Here is a 16,735-nt window from a genome sequence, read left to right on the forward strand (position 1 = left end):
GATCAAGGAAAAGAATTTTTTAATCATCTCTTTAAAGATTTAATGAAGAAAAATAACATAAATCATTATCACACATTTACACACCTTAAAGCATCTATTTGTGAACGATTCAACAGAACTTTAAAAAATAAAATGTGGAAAATGTTTAGCTTTAATGGAAATTATCGATGGATTACCCATATAGATACACTTGTGGAAGACTATAACAATTCTTATCACAGAACTATAAAAATGAGACCAGTTGATGTTTGCAAACAGAATGAGGAGTTTATTTTGAAAACCTGTTATAACATTGTTAAGGTATTTCCAAAACATAAATATTTAGTTGGAGACCATGTAAGAATAAGCAAATACAAAGGTGTATTTCTTAAGGGATATGAGCCTAACTGGACAACAGAAATATTTAAAATTTCTAAAATAAAATCAACTTTCCCAGCTACTTATGAGCTTGTTGACTATAAAGGTGAACCTATAAAAGGAACATTTTATGAGGCTGAAATACAAAAAGTTAAAGACAAAAATGCATTCCTAGTAGAAAAGATAATAAGAAGGAAAAAAAACCAGGTTTTTGTAAAATGGTTAGGATTTGATAACTCACATAATTCATGGATAAATAAAACAGATTTATTAAAGTGAACATATACAAAATATATTTTATTTATTAAACTTAATTTTTTTATTTACATGTTTTTTTATTATTTACAAGTTACATCTTTCAACTTAATTTAATGAATTTAGTATTTCTCTTAATAAATAATGACCGTATGCTAAAGTATTAATATTATCAATTAATACATATCTTTTATCATCCTTATAATAAAGACTTATTTTATTTATTACTTCAGTGTATAATTGGTGCCCTCTACTTCTTATGCATCTTTGTTCTCCGTAATATGTTTTCTTATGTTTAATGCATTCAATATAATCTAAATGAGAAAGTTTTTTTATTACACTATATTTAACCCCCTTAACTTTCTTTATATTAATATCATCATTGGTCGTTTCTACTAAAAATGAATATGCTTTAGCTTTTAAGCCAGCGAAAGAGGTCATAACTTTTCCAGCATTTTCATCTTTAAATAACCCCAATTCTTTATTATTTGCTGGAATTATATTAAATGGATTTATGTTATCATAGTTAGATGTATCGAATCGACTAGGGTTTTCTCTCATTATTGTATAAATATCTTCCTCGCACGAAACTATAAATGAATCTGTATCCATATATATTATTTTAGCTGAGGGACATTCAAGCAATAGAAAGTTATAATAATAATCGTACATCAACCATTTGGATAATTCCAGCACTGAGAATCCAATATATATTGGTTTATCATAAAGAATTGATGTTTTCGTAGATTCAATGGCTGCTAAATTCTCTCCAAATATTTCTAAACTATGGAAATTATGCATTGCAACTCGTTGCCTAAATCCCGGTGAATTTCGCCTAGACTCATAATGAGTTACTAGTGCGATGTTCCTACGCTTTTCAACGTTTTCCATCGTTTTCCCATATACTGCATTGTTCATTAGCTTATAAAAATTTTTCTCAAAATCATTTTTAGCCAATTTGCGATGCTTAGTATTTAAGTCAATATACGGTTTTAACCAGTACGATTGACTAAAAGATAGAATTCGATGTACTTTCTTTAATTTAAGCCCTTGTTGCAAGCATAATTGCAATTGTTTTAAATGGATTATATAACCTTCCTTATCTGTCAAATCAGCTAATAACTTTGGAATCTTTCCTCCTGGGGGCACCTTATTTTCGGGACAAAATGGTAAACTATTATGTTTGTCGTGAATATCATCAGGATATTCTAGATCTACTTCTAGAATAAATCCGGTATCTCCTGATGAATCAGTATTTATGATATCAAACATATTTATTTCACTCTCACTTAAAAATTTAAAATTTGAAAATGGGAGTTTTTGGCTCATAGCCCAACCATATAAATTATTTGCATCAATATATGATAAATAATTTTTTGGTTTAGCTTCGTCATAATTTTTCATGTACTTATTATTTGCCTGAGAAATTCTTTGAGTGCATTGAGTTAAACCTCCGCGTATCCCTCTTTTTAAAAAGTTATACATATTGGGATCGCTTATTAATTCTAACTCTGCTTTTGTGTATTTCATCATTGCATCCCATGAAATAGATGGAGCTGAAACATAATTCACTGGGTCTAATTTATAAATTTTTTGGCATATATTGCGGAAGTTTTCAAACACATCTGCTAAAATAAGCACATCGCTTTCTAAATATAATTTCATGTAGTCTCTTAAAGATCTACAATGAAAAGAGTCCCAAATTTCTTTGGCAAAATTGTAGTTGCTTACACTACATTCTTCATCTGTTAACGTATTGTAAAAATATTCCCTAGGAGGAAGCTCTGTTTCATTAAATTTACTAAAACTATCTATATAATCATAAGGAAATACTCCTTTTCTCCTCATTTGCTGGAATTTTTCCCCGCTAAATTTAGATTTTAATATTTTAAAATCATTGTCCTCCATATTTGAAGCTAATTTTTCTAGACTAGAATTCAAAAACCTATTTGAATCTATATACTTAATTGAATAATTTGCTATCCCTTTTTTAAAAATTTTTTGCGATAATGCAATGTATAATTCTTTTGTTGAGGGAATTGGTTTGAGTTCCCCCCCTAATTCATTTATAAATAAATGAATATCATATCTTGATAAATTATGAAAAACTACTGGAAAAAAGGCACTACTTAATTTAAAACTAATTTTACATTTCTTATGAATAGGACCCTGGTATTTACCGCTAAACTGGTCGAAATATTTATCCCGATCGTCCATCTCGATGGGATCATCGCAAGCATAACAGTTCCCATGCTCCTGGTAGTCCTCATCATCAATGTCGAACTCGTGGATTGGCTCCTTGCAGTCTTTCCAATATTTTTGGTAGAGGTCCATCGTCTCATCCTTTAATTTTTGCACGAACATCTTCATGCAGTCAGCTCCTGTAATTTATAAATAGGAAAATTAATATTATTTATTTAAACTTATAATTTTATATTTTAATTTATTTACCATCATAAGTCCATAATTTGTTCAGTTCAGGGTTGTAATTATGAACAACATAAAATGATACTGCACACGCAGTATGTTTTTGTTTAGGCAATGTAAAAGATGCCTCTGGATTATTTGATACCGTTTGGTAGTTTTCCAAAACGGCCTCAATATCTGCATAAATCACCACTGGAGGTGATAATTTTTTGGTGAACGCCTTAAATGACGATTTTGTGTTTGGCTCAGGATATATTGATGCCACTTGTCCACACTCCTTTATACTATGTGTCTTATTTGTTGTGCAATAAAATTGCAGACAATTTCTACAAAAATATCTCTCTGAATTTGAAGAGTTTATTTGTGATTTGCATAATGTTTTTATGCTTGTAATGTATGCATAGTGCATACATTTTTCTTTTGGGTTATTTATTCCCAATATATCTATATGTTTTTGTTTAACCTCTTTGGTTCTTATTGTTGGACCAACGATTCTGTTGTTTATAATTTCGTATACATTTATGCTGTATTGAGTATTATTTTTTTCAAACAGCTGTATACCCTTCTTGGTAATTGGGAACTCAATTCCCGAAAAGTTTAAGCATTCTTGCTCGTGTGTTATAAAGGGTTGACTGATGTCAAAAACCCTATAAAACGATGTTCTTGCAAGTTTTTCTCGAGATGCTTTTTTTTCCGCTGAGGTTCTAAAGTTTTCTTTAATATGCCTCATATATGAAAGGTGTGCTAAAACACACCACTTAAAACAATAAACGTCATTATTTTTGACGTTTATGAGCGCATTTCTTTTTCTGATGTTTTGCGGGGCTACAACATATCCAGATCCAGGAAGATGTTGTAGCTTAACAGTTTGAATCTCATAATATTCAAACTGTTTTATTGACCATCCTGAATCCTTTTCCTGGAATTCATCTGCTCGGGCAATAAGCAAATCATTGCAATTATTTAAAATGTTTTCCACATCCTCATACTCATTTTCATAAATTGAGCAACTAGGAGTAGCAAAATTTTTTATTGTCTCTATAAATGTATCTGCTTCATCGGCTGGTTTTATATACCTACCGTGAACAGATACTGTTACTTTCAGAGATCTATGCTCGCTCATTCTATGTTTAATAATATTTAAAAGATTTTGTTTACATTTACTGTAGAATTCTTTTAAGCATATATCGCTTTCTCCAATTACTTTAAACTTTTCTACATGAAAAGTATTATTTTCAATTATTGGGGTAATGTTTTTATTTCCGCATACAAGTTTTTTTAATGCTGCTCTATGTTCAGCAGAAGTTAAATGCTCCATTTTATTATAGGAATTATAACTTTCCTTGCAATCCATACATATCGAATCATTGACATCTTCTGCATTTGCGATTCTAGCTCTTTTTGATGTTGATGGTTGTTCCTCCAGATCGCTTCGTTCAACATCATTATTCATAGATCCATTCTCTTTTCCAGCCTTTCGTTTTAAATGATTGGATGACACGATTCTAGCTCTTTTTGATGTTGACGGTTGTTCCTCCAGATCACTTCGTTCAACATCATTATTCACAGCTCCATTCTCTTTTCCAGCTTTTCGTTTTAAATGATTGGCTGCTCCCTGTAGTCCATCCCCACGCATCACTGTTGCTTTACTTGAAGGTTGTTTAGCCTTTCCAGAATTATTCGCAGGAACTGTTGTTCGCGACCGATAAAACTTGTTACCCGAAGAATTTGAGGATCTCGGATTATTATTCATTAGAACTGCGAAGGCATTTCGCGGGCCTTCGCAAGAATCATAATGAGTGATAAACTCATTAACGGTAATGACCTTCTTGCATTGATCGCACACAATTTTTGATTCCATTTTAACGATAATGGGGTTGTTTTAAAATTTCCGAATAAAAATTTCGAATAAAATGTTCTAACCGGCAAAGCGAGATTTAGACTAAAAATTGTATCTCTAAAATAATCATAGAAACCTATTCATCCATAAAAATGAGAACAGGTTCTTGTGTTTGAATGTATTGAAGCCATGAATGGAAACACCTGAAAACCACCCCCCAATTTCCCCAAGTCAATTAATTGGGAAAACCAATCAGAAGACTCGAAACACGAGATAGTGCTTAGAGCCTGACGCCTCCAGTAGGGAGTAAACAGGCGATCGGCTAATTTCGTGCACGCGTGGGTGTGTGTGTGTTTGTGTGTGCGTGGGATCCTATACACATAACCAAACAAATATACATTTATATATATTCCCATGCCAGCAGGCATCTCCTGTCCTTTCTTGAGGCCTTGTAATAAATTTTCCACCTGAGTGTAACTGATAAAAAAGGGCCGCATCAGGTCGATCGTTGTTCCGAGGTTTTTTGTTGACCCTTCAGGTTTAACGGAATTTCACTTTCTTTTGACAATTTTTTCCTTTTGATACTTGTTTCAACCCTTGGACAATTTTATATTAGAAATTAAATTTCTTCGTATAACTCAAAAAATAATTTTTAAATATTTCAATGGTCTTGGATTGAAAAATCATTTAAAATGATATGCAATAACATATTATTTAGTTTTCATAATTATTTTTTCCTTATGTTGCACAAATGATCATAGTGATTTGGTTGGATATATTTTTCTTAATCAATTTAATTTATTTTTTCACACACCTAATTTGTCTCATAGGTTGCCCAAGTGACCAAATGATCATGGTGAATTGGGTGAATATATTTTTTCCTAATCAATTTTCATTTAGTTTTTCACAAACCTTATTTGTGTCATAGATGGCGCAAATGATCAATTGAATTGGTAGGGACTTAGGCAAACGGCGTAAAATCGGGGGGAAAAAATTCGAAAATGGGAATACAGGCAAACTAATGGTAGGGCTTTCCAGTTTTTTTCTACATGTATTTATATTTGAGAACGCTAGCACTCTTTGACAGATCATTTTACTCGACACAAGTTTTCTACATGATCCTGTCAAATTTCATGACTAGCCGATCTTTTTACATGTCAATATTTACATGTAAATGGCGCTAGTAAATTCACCACATTTTTACATTTGACATGTAGATGGCGCTAGTAAATTCACCACATTTTTACATTTGACATGTAGATGGCGCTAATAAATTCACCACATTTTACATTTGACCCATAGGTGGCGCTAGTAAATCTGGTGAATACGCCGTTTGCCTGTATTCCCATTTTCGAATTTTTTCCCCCCGATTTTACGCCGTTTGCCTAAGTCCCTACCAATTCAATTGATCATTTGCGCCATCTATGACACAAATAAGGTTTGTGAAAAACTAAATGAAAATTGATTAGGAAAAAATATATTCACCCAATTCACCATGATCATTTGGTCACTTGGGCAACCTATGAGACAAATTAGGTGTGTGAAAAAATAAATTAAATTGATTAAGAAAAATATATCCAACCAAATCACTATGATCATTTGTGCAACATAAGGAAAAAATAATTATGAAAACTAAATAATATGTTATTGCATATCATTTTAAATGATTTTTCAATCCAAGACCATTGAAATATTTAAAAATTATTTTTTGAGTTATACGAAGAAATTTAATTTCTAATATAAAATTGTCCAAGGGTTGAAACAAGTATCAAAAGGAAAAAATTGTCAAAAGAAAGTGAAATTCCGTTAAACCTGAAGGGTCAACAAAAAACCTCGGAACAACGATCGACCTGATGCGGCCCTTTTTTATCAGTTACACTCAGGTGGAAAATTTATTACAAGGCCTCAAGAAAGGACAGGAGATGCCTGCTGGCATGGGAATATATATAAATGTATATTTGTTTGGTTATGTGTATAGGATCCCACGCACACACAAACACACACACACCCACGCGTGCACGAAATTAGCCGATCGCCTGTTTACTCCCTACTCGGGTCTGTTGCCTTTGCCCCAAAGCCAAACACGAGCACACCGCCTAAAAGCCGACGAGTGAAATTAAGGCTGTACAGCTTCATCGCGGGGGTGCTGGGAAAAGTCGGTTCTCTCCTCCAGGCGTCCTTCCATGCACAGGAGATTAAAACCGAGGGATGGGGAGATGGTGAGGCAGTGGGTGAAAACCTGCAAAGTGTGCGGAATAGCAAGACCCACGAAAATAAAGTTTTCCACGAAACTTTCTGCGAATGCAAGCCGGTTTGTCGTAATTTGTTGCACACTTTTTAGAGCGCCAACTTGGCAACGGGATTGTGGGACATTCAAACCGAATTAGGGAAATCGATTGGTAATGGAACCTGCCCCACCCACCACCGTCTCTCGGAATGCCAAGACATGCCCAAGCCGAAGCTTAATTTCAAAATGTTACAAGTACTTTGAATCTGCATTGTGGTCGTGGCGACGCATTTCCCCAATTCCCTTCCAAAGTATTGCCCTTAATTTGAGTTGGCACGTGCGGATTTACCTTTCACTCTACTTTCTTCCAACTTACCTTCGGCTTTGCTTTTGTTGTCAATTTTATGGCGTTTTCATTTGCTGGCAACCGCTTTCGGTGCAGCTTCCCTGGCAATTGCCCGGAATTTCAAGTTACATTCCCACTCCCTCTTAGACCGAATGCCCTTTCGACCCAAAACGCACTTTGCAGCACTCGGACTAAAAATAAAGCCACATAAATCCGAAGATTTGCTGCCAAGTGCGCAAATCGAAATGGAATCCTGGGTCAGTTGCCCCACTTCTGGTTATATCCTGCACTTAAAAAACCAGACCCTGGACTGTGGCTTTCTTCATAATCGAGCTCACCGCAATTGTAAGTAATTAAAGTGTCCTTTTAATTGAAGAAGGTAAAAGAATGAAAAGGTTTTAAAAGTAAGTATAGCTGTGAGTTTCGTACTATTAATACATATTATATTTTTTAGCTTTTAATTAAATAGTTTTTAGTCTTAATACTATTTTAATTTAAAACAGTCCTTACGCTCTTGTCAAATAAATTCAGTAAGCCATTATATTCAATAATATCCACCCTGAAAAGTAAATATTTCAGGTAATATTTTCCCGAGTGTCCTTTTCCTGCCATCCTTTGCCTCAAGCCGAAAGTGACTGCTTAGCTTGAATGTGCTTAAATAAATTAAACGATGCCCTCGGATGGGCCAGGTCCTTAGCCATTCAAACTGAGCTGTCACAGCTCACGGAGGAACGCTTAGTCCGGACAGGGCTGTTGAAATATTAATCCGGGCAGCGACCACCTCGGCCTAGCTATCGGCCATTTGGCCGACGATGCCACTTGGCCGCCATAAAGGCCAGTTTGGAATTCAATTAGCAGCAGACCCAGGACCCGCTACGGTTGTCCTGGCGAAACTCATAACGTTGTCGATTGGGCGCAGCGATTATTGCGATCGCTGGCTGACAGCTGCAGTTGCCCGGCACTCTGGCGCTTTCTGAGACCATGACTCCGTGTGACTGCTGACATCAAAGCCCCCCTCTCTCCTATCGACGCCCACAGTATTCACGGCAGCCATAAGAATTCAGCTGCCATTTTACAAGCCTCAAACGCGGTAGGTGGTGGAGATTCTGAAAATGCCGAGAATGCCGTAAAAATGTTTTCGTTTTTTGTATTCCTACCCGGTGCCACCACTCGGCCCCTCCCATATCGCTGTCTTTTGTCGTCGGGCAGATGCTGAAATAATGATACCGGCGCCTGGAAAGCGAGCAATCAGCCCGCCTGCGAATCTATGCCAAGGACATTTCTGGCACGGCACTATTGTTTTGACTACACCCATGTGTACATATTCCGCAGCTTTTTTTGGTTTTGGTTTTTCTTGTGTCGGTAGGTGCATTTGGTTGGTCTGAAATTTCAATTTTTGCTTCAATTTAGACATTTTCAACATTTATTTTTGCAACAGCTGCCTTAAATCTACACGGAACGCGAACTCTTAAAATGCGAAATTTATTATGCACTCCGCTTTTATAATTTGATATTTAAAGAAATCATTTTACGGCGGCTGCTGAGGCTGCTGAGTCGGCTCCTGCTGTTCTGGGTGCTCCTTTCTGCCCCTGATGCTGCTCCTGCTGCTGATGCTCCTTCGGTTATACAATTTAAAAATCGCGACGCTTTTTGTATGCAATGCAATTATTCTCCATTTACAATGCACTCAGCGCGAAGTAAGCAAACAGACAAACAAACAAACAACGGCTTGAATGGCTTGGCTGAGGGTTTGAGGGTTGGTTGGGGAGGCTCCAGGAGGGTTTCCAGGAGGGTCTCCAGGAGGGGCTCCAGAAGGGGCTCCAGGACCGGGGCAAAAGGGGAAAAATGGAAAAGCGCACAAGAGCACAGACAAGTAAATAAAATTGCAAATAAAGTAAAAATGTTGAAACGCCAAAGAAATGCACGGTACATATTTTACATTTATTCATTCGCTGATTCTGAATCTGCTTTGGCTTCTGTTGTAGCTGCTTCTGCCGGTCGGTCCTGATGTTGCTTTTTGCCCCCACTGCCCCAGCCCCGCTTGCTTCTTGCCTTTCGTAGCTGCTGAGTGAGGACAAAAGCGACGATGGGCGGCATGTCCTCACGCCTGTCGCCTAGTCCTGGTAAGCCGAGCGTTAATAACAACGCTTATCTGTGGCATTAGGAGCATGCCAAGCAGCAGCAGCAGCAGCGGCAGTGGCGCGGCAGAGGCAGCGGCAGCCATCCCGCCCACATCCCGACAACTGCGACAAAAAATGATAATGAAAAACTGAAATAAAAGCGCAGCGGCAGCGGCAGCGCCAACAGACAAACACACAAGCACACAAACAGACAAATAAACAAACAAACAAACAGACGGCAGCAAAAAGAATGCGAAACAGCAAACAAAACAAAAGCAAACAGAGTGGAGCGTAGCTCCGGGGTTGGAGGACACTATAATTTAAGCTGCCGTTGCCTTAGCAATTGCTGTTCATACTGCTGCTGCTGGTGCTGGTGCTTTAGCAAGTGGTGCTGTCCTGGCCGTGGTCCTGTATCCCAGGCACTGCTCCCGATTCTGTTGCAACTCCTGCTGGTGCTGCCTGCATCGCTGCCGGCGTGACAACTTCAACTGACAGCCGCAGAGCAGAGCCATCATCCATTATCAGCAGTTGGCCATCTTAAAGTGCAGCCGGAATAACATTACGAAAAAGGATAGCAACTGAATGGGAATATACCCTGTGGCAAGGCTTTGAAGGACACGAGTAGGCAACTAAAACAAGGTGATTTGAGGACATATTGATGAACCATTCATCTGTCATCTTTTAGATCATTATTCTTACAAAATATCAATCCAAAGAAAATCCTTCCAAACGATATACCCTTTAAAGGCCCTATATTCCAAGATAGCATCAGGGCAGGAAGCAAACAAAAAAGGGAAAAGCAAAAAAAGGACATCGCGGACAACGGGTGGCCGCAACAAAAGCAACAACAGATCCAGCAGTAGTAGCAGCAACAGCAGCAGCGACACAAAATGTTGCCATGGCATTGTTTTAATGCATTTTGAGCAGCAGCAGTAGCAGTAGCAGCAGCAGCCTCAAAAGGACGAGGACAAAGGGCAGGAGCACGATTGGATGGGGGATGGTTGTGGTGCATACAGTGCGTATACGACATATTACGTATACGACGCGCACTACTTGCCGCTCGGCTCGCCCGCGGCACTGCCACACCGCTGGAATGCTGCTGGTCGGTGCGATTCGATGGCGCTGCCCTGGCCCGAGGAGTCCTTAACGGTAAACGTCACGTAATACCGCTTATTGCTGTCCAACTTTTCGGCCGGAAGTGAAATTAGCTGTTTATTCTTGCCGTGCGATAGCTCCAGTGCCACTTTGTGGTTGCAACGGTTGCCACCTCCGCCGCCGCCGCCAGCACTTCCCATTCCGCCGACCCTTCCACTGGAGGCACGACCGCTGGTCAGGATTTTGGGCAGGAAGAAGCTGCTCACGCTGCCGGTCTTCTTATACGGACCAAAGCCGAACTTTGGCATCGTGTGATGATTCATCATGGGAACTGCAATATGAACAAAAACACGGAGACAGACAAATACACATTAGATTAATGATCAGAGGTGGGGATGATCGCTGCTTAGTACGATGAATGGCCCGAACTGACAGGTGACACTGGCAGGTGTCCTGCAGGACTCCACTCCGCACTCAGCCAAATTGCATGCAGTGGTAAAAACTAATACGAAAATGGAGCCATTGTGGGAGCCAATTTTGGGGCCATGCTCTCCGAGCCATTTTCGGTTTCCGGATTAAAAGATTTCTTTGCCGGAATTACTCACCATTCGTCTCTGGCTTCGTACTTTCAGCCAAATAGCCCAACCATATATACATATAAACCGGGACAGGATAGGGAGGATAGCCTAGGCAACGAAATGAATGCGTTTTTAATTTGGCATAAGCCGGACGCATCCTTTTGAGGCAATTCCGAGTGGCCAGCGGAAGATGTAATAAAAGTTGAAAGCCAGAAAGGCGGGTCGAGAATTCTTTTAATTTGCCTGGCACTGAATAAACTGCTCGTAATTAGGATTTATGTTTTTATGCCCTGCAGCTGCCGAGAGAGACCGAGCAGCTGCTTTGAATTCGCGTGAATTCCGCGCTTGACCGGCCATCTGCTGCTTTCTCCGGCAAGTGAAAGTGTTGCCGACCCGCGGTCGAGCGTTTTGACCCGTCCGATGCCGGTGCTGTCTGGTGCCATTTTTCACGCTTGCACTGAGCCGCTTAAAGCCCCACAGCAGTTGGAGGAGAAAAGAAAAGTTCACTCAAAAGAAGGGAGGGACAATTATATTCAAAGAATGTGTCACGGCACCACAAATCAGTGATTAACGGAAAGTTTTTCCAAAGAGTTTGTCCTATGATTTGATGATTCTTAATTAAAGGGAGTCATTCAGTGATCCGGAAACTTTTCAAGTGCATCTCATACTCACTATAGGCAGCACACGGGATTCCGGTGTAGGCGTGTGCAGCATGAAGACAGCGGTGCGTCTTGGTGGTGCATTGCAAGGCCTTCTCGTACGCATTGTAGTCCGGACTCAAGCGCCGCTCCGCCTGAAAGGGATTATTTATTAGAAATATTATAATTATTCCAATGCAATGAAGGATAATCAGATTCTACCTCCTCGTACACCTCATTAATGTTCTGGAAGTTATTGGTGCCCGGCCGTTGCAGTCCTTTGAGGGTCTCGTAGAGAAATAACTCAAAGTTCTTAAACGTGTACTCGGTGAAATTGTAACGCCGAAGTCGAGTGCCCGTCTCACTGCCCAAAAGGACGCAGGACTTGTGGTAATCCTCGACAGCTCGCTTTACCAGCACGGCCTCGTTGAGCTTGCTGGAGCGGATCTGCAGAGATTTAAGCTCGAGAAGATGCTGGAAGATCTTTCGTTCCATGTAGTATCTGCAAATGAAACGAGAAATTAAACAAAGTAGGCCCGAAATGAAAAGAGCAGTCTTATTGTTCCCTAAGAATACACTGAAACAAAACTGAGAAGGCATTCAGAATTAAATATCCCCGCGGTGCTGTAGATTGTAAAATTAAACAATGCCTACTTTCAGTGCACCATGAGCTTTACAGGCGTATTATTTGCTTGGTGGTTCCTTTAAAGGAGCTAGAGCGGAAAATAAATGTTAGCAAATATACGTAAATTGTCATTTTGATATTTCGCGAGTCAAACAAAGGCATAGCCGCCCGCTGGGCCTGACAAAGAGCCAGGGAGCAAAGGACCTTTTCCGCCATCTCCTGTCAAGACCACCGCCCCGGCAATTTTTGAGCGCAATAAAAAGCATCATGTTATTAAAATTTCAAAAATACTAAAGTGCGTACGCGGAAAAAATTCTATTAATAATTGAGGCTGAGACAGGGAGCCGGCGAGTGGGCATAAACGAAGCAAGCCAAATTAAAGCCGCCAACCCCACGGATCCCGGCACCCCTCTATGCCATAAAATGTTATTAGAAATTTTATTAAAAATTAGGCAAACACAATACAGCTGCAGGAAGGGTGGGCAGGACTTTAAAGGCGAAAGCAGCTCCTTAAACTTTCCAAAATCAACTGGCGACGGCCCAAGCCTTCTACTGTTTTTCTGGCCTTATGACTTTCTGGCAGAGGAATGCACTCACCGAAAAAACTAAGCAAATTTGTCAAGTGCACTCGGTGCGAAAAGCTCTGGCTCTGGTTCTGGCTCTAGCTCTGGGTCTGGCTTTGGCCGCTTTTGAAAATGTTGTTTGCTCAGCTTTGGCGAAGCAGACCGCTTGACACTGCTCGCCACTTGGCTGCGCTCAGCGAAATTATGCAAAACAATTTGACTTTGAAACAAAAGTTCATTGGTCGAGGTACTCTAGGGGGGCAGGGAGGAGGCCGAGCCTTTTTGGGCCAGGAGGCAGGTAATAAACGACAAGAGGGCCGAGCGTGCTTCTGAGCCAAAAGCTGCGTAATAAATTGGCCGAGGGCCCCAAGGAGAAGGAAAGGAAATCGCCGCATCGCAGCTTCAAAGTGGCCGCTTTGCTGACCACCGCATCGTTCTTCCGCTTGTTTTAGCGCTCTTCCAGCTTTGGTCATCAGCATCAGCATGAACGGCTCTTCATCATCATTTCTTGGCCATCTTTATCTTGGCCATCGCTATCCTGGCCATGGTCCTCGTCATCGCCTTGGCCATTACTTGTTTGGCGAAGCGCTTTTCAATTTTACGCCTCGCTTTTGGCTTCATTCGGTTGCGCCTGAGTTCTTTGCCATTCTGTGTCAGTCTTGGCGCTTTGTGCCGCCCGGCCACCGCCTGTGCAAATACTTTCTGCAATACTGTCCTTGGCACATTTTTTATGCCGTTGTCGTTTTCACACCCCTACCCTACCCTACCCCCTCTCCCTGCCACTGCCACAGCTACTGATTTCCGTTTCCGCTTTACGTTCGCCTAGTACAACTTTCATTTCATTTTCTTGTGCGCGTTGATTTTGTGTGCTACATTTTTTGCACTGCAATTGCAACTGCAACTGCTGGCAGCGACCAGCAAATTGTCCCACCAACCGACTGACTGACAGCACCGCCCACCTACCCACACCCGCCGCCCAACACCCACCGCCTCTTCCTGTTTGTGACACAAATGTGACAGGCAAAAAGTGCACGCAGCGCCAAAGTGGATGAAGTGGAAAACTCGCCGGCGGCAAAGTCAGCACAAGCGTAGGCCCAGTTCCCAGTTCCCACTCTCACTGCCTACCGTCTCACTTTCTCTGAAGCGCTGAAAACGAAAACAAAATGCAAAGAAATTAAGCGCTGCACAAGTTGCAACAACGAATGCCCGCCCGCAAGCAATTTGCGCGCCGCACAACCAACAAAAGCGCGGCAGAACCTTTGCCAAGTGTTAACGGTTGCACCAGAACCAGAAACGACACAGAATGGTGTGTGCCTGGTTGTCCTTAAAGGATGCGGCCTGCATACCGCTTGACAGGTGCAACAGCAACACTCGCACCATCTGGGCAGAAAAGCCCCGAAAATCGATGGCCGCCAAAAGTGGCGACAAAGTCAGTTCGCGGCGAAAGAACTCGAGAAAAGTCTGCGGCTGCTTTTGTTGTTAAACCGACAACTCTGTCGGCTTCCCGGGGCTTGCCGAAAACTTTTTCGCTTCATTTTTCATTACAGATATATTTTTGAGCTTGGTACTTCAACTGCAAACTTGGCCAAGTGGCTGCGACTGGGAGCTTTACCAACTGCCGTCAGAGAATCCTAAAACTGCAAATTAAGACAGTTGGCAGCTTAAATTAAACTAATCTGCAGAAGTTCAAGAGTCTGGCGAATGAATTCATTTCTCGATAGTGGGAAATAATTCAGAAAGCAAACCTAATGCCATCACACTTCGGGTGCCATACAAAAATTATCCGCAAGGACAACAGATAAACTCCGTTTGGGGGCCGAGAACGAAACGAAATCCAAATATTTAACAATGTCAATTACGTGAGCGCACATTATAAATCCCAAATCTCACCTGTGCTGCTGGGACACAAAACTCGGCACAGGAACAGCAACAAAAAACCAAAAACAAGGACACCAACACCGACAGACACACGCAATGCTGGTAAGTTATTTGTTTAATTTATGCGTCAGATAAAATTTTAATCTCTTCGGAGCCGAAACGAGGAAACAGAATAAAGTTGCTCGGGCATGCCATTGCAAAAATAAAATGAAAAATCCAAAATAAAATAAAGTCTCTATTTACACACTTTTCATGGGGTGTGTACGAGTGGGTGTGTGTTCTTCACCACCCACCAGACTCATCCGCCCTAGAGTATTCGACTGGGAAGCTATGGATTCACTTTTTACTTTTCCCATCTTACTCTCTACTTTTTACGCTTTACTTCATTCCAGAGCATCGCATCCTGGCCCAGGAGTAAATTCTATTTGAATTTTTTTTACATCTCCCACTCGACCCACCCACTCACCGTCCACCCACCGATTTGCACCGTATATTCTCCGGGAATTAATTGACTCACCCCGGCCGACTTGTTGAGGAACTTGTTTCTCGCAAAGTTTTCCAGCAAGACACTTGTTTGACTTTCGGTTTTGCGTAAATTGCGTATACGCCGCGTATTTTTCGAAACCTTAACATGGACTTTTCTGGTTTCCGGATACGGGAAACTGGTTACCAGATACTCAATCCTGAATCCTGGATCCTTGGTGGTGCCCTTCTCGAGCTTATGCAAACAGCAGAGTTAAATATTTTCATTAGTCAAGTGGAAAGAATTATTTATGAAATGCGCTCGTCGGCCGGACGGATTTTGCTTTTGCTCCAGTTTCGTTCTGTTTCGTTTCGTTTGGTTATTGTTTTGTTTTGTTTTACTTTCTCGGTGGAATGTTTGCAAATTTATTCACGGGCTACAAGCCAGATTAGCAAAATTAATAAAAGTCAGCTTATGCTTTTTAATTAAGTTTTGCGGCAGGGCTTATGCAAATACCATAAATAAATACAATTGACTTTTAAGTTGTGGAGCTAAGCAGCTTCCCGAATCGATTCGCCAAAGGACATAATTAAATTAGGAGCACACGCTCATTTCTAGGATGTGCTATTGTAGTGTTGCTGTACATTCCTCTTCATGTCCTTGAAGCCCAAAAGGATTTCCGCAACAAGCTCGCAAACGGAGAGCAAACACAAATGGTAATTGCCCCGACTCTAAAAATGTAGCCGCTAATCTGCACTAATTCCATTTACAATTAGCATTAGCGAGTTGTAAACGGAGCCAGAGACTTTAGCCCCAAAACTCTGCTACTCTGCTACTACTGCTTGCGGCTAATTTTCATATTTTTGTTCAAGTTTCTGCATAAACAAAACATCGCACCGCAGGTGGCAGTCCTGCGTTCAGCCTTCTACGTCCCACGTCCTTGGGGACTCGCTGCGGCTCTGATTCTGTGCAGCTAATTAAAATGCGCAACTCTTTGCCGGAAATGAGCATTTCGGCTAATGACAGCCAACGACTAGATTTGGAGCAGTCGCGGGCACTGAAATAAATCAGCCGGGATATTAGGGAAGTGGCGAACGAAAGGACTCGGTCTTGACCTAATTATGATTTACGATTCACCTCGCGCCGTTAATGACCAGGTTCTCGGTTTAACTATATTCGCTTTTGGGGTAATTCCGAGCGGACGAGTCGAATTGAATTAAGCACTTGTCTCGAGTGCGGCGGAACCAATAAATATGTCACTGGCACCTCCGCGACACCCGGCTATGTGGGAATAATCGCAGGTAAGCCCCAAGGCTTAAGGTC

The 16,735-nt window shown here is 40.8% G+C and overlaps 1 protein-coding gene across 4 annotated transcripts in view; it reads right to left on the reverse strand.

The window, feature by feature from the left end:
* Positions 1 to 8,858: 8,858 nt before the first annotated feature.
* The window catches only part of LOC6499083, a 31,392-nt gene continuing 23,515 nt past the window's right edge, over positions 8,859 to 16,735 (reverse strand). For 3 of the 4 annotated variants that reach the window (XM_044715338.1, XM_001955303.4, XM_032456314.2), the window contains exons 5-7: positions 12,106 to 12,385; positions 11,918 to 12,038; positions 8,859 to 10,998 (exon numbers count right to left, since the gene is read on the reverse strand). In XM_044715338.1, the coding sequence (XP_044571273.1) occupies positions 10,622 to 10,998; positions 11,918 to 12,038; positions 12,106 to 12,385 (778 nt within the window). In that variant the 3' untranslated portion in view covers positions 8,859 to 10,621. Of the gene's footprint in view, positions 10,999 to 11,167; positions 11,859 to 11,917; positions 12,039 to 12,105; positions 12,386 to 16,735 lie in introns of those variants that run through there. The other variant, XM_044715336.1, reaches the window with a different exon arrangement.

The sequence above is a fragment of the Drosophila ananassae genome, chromosome 2L, assembly GCF_017639315.1.
Source record: "Drosophila ananassae strain 14024-0371.13 chromosome 2L, ASM1763931v2, whole genome shotgun sequence".
NCBI lineage: Eukaryota > Metazoa > Arthropoda > Insecta > Diptera > Drosophilidae > Drosophila > Drosophila ananassae.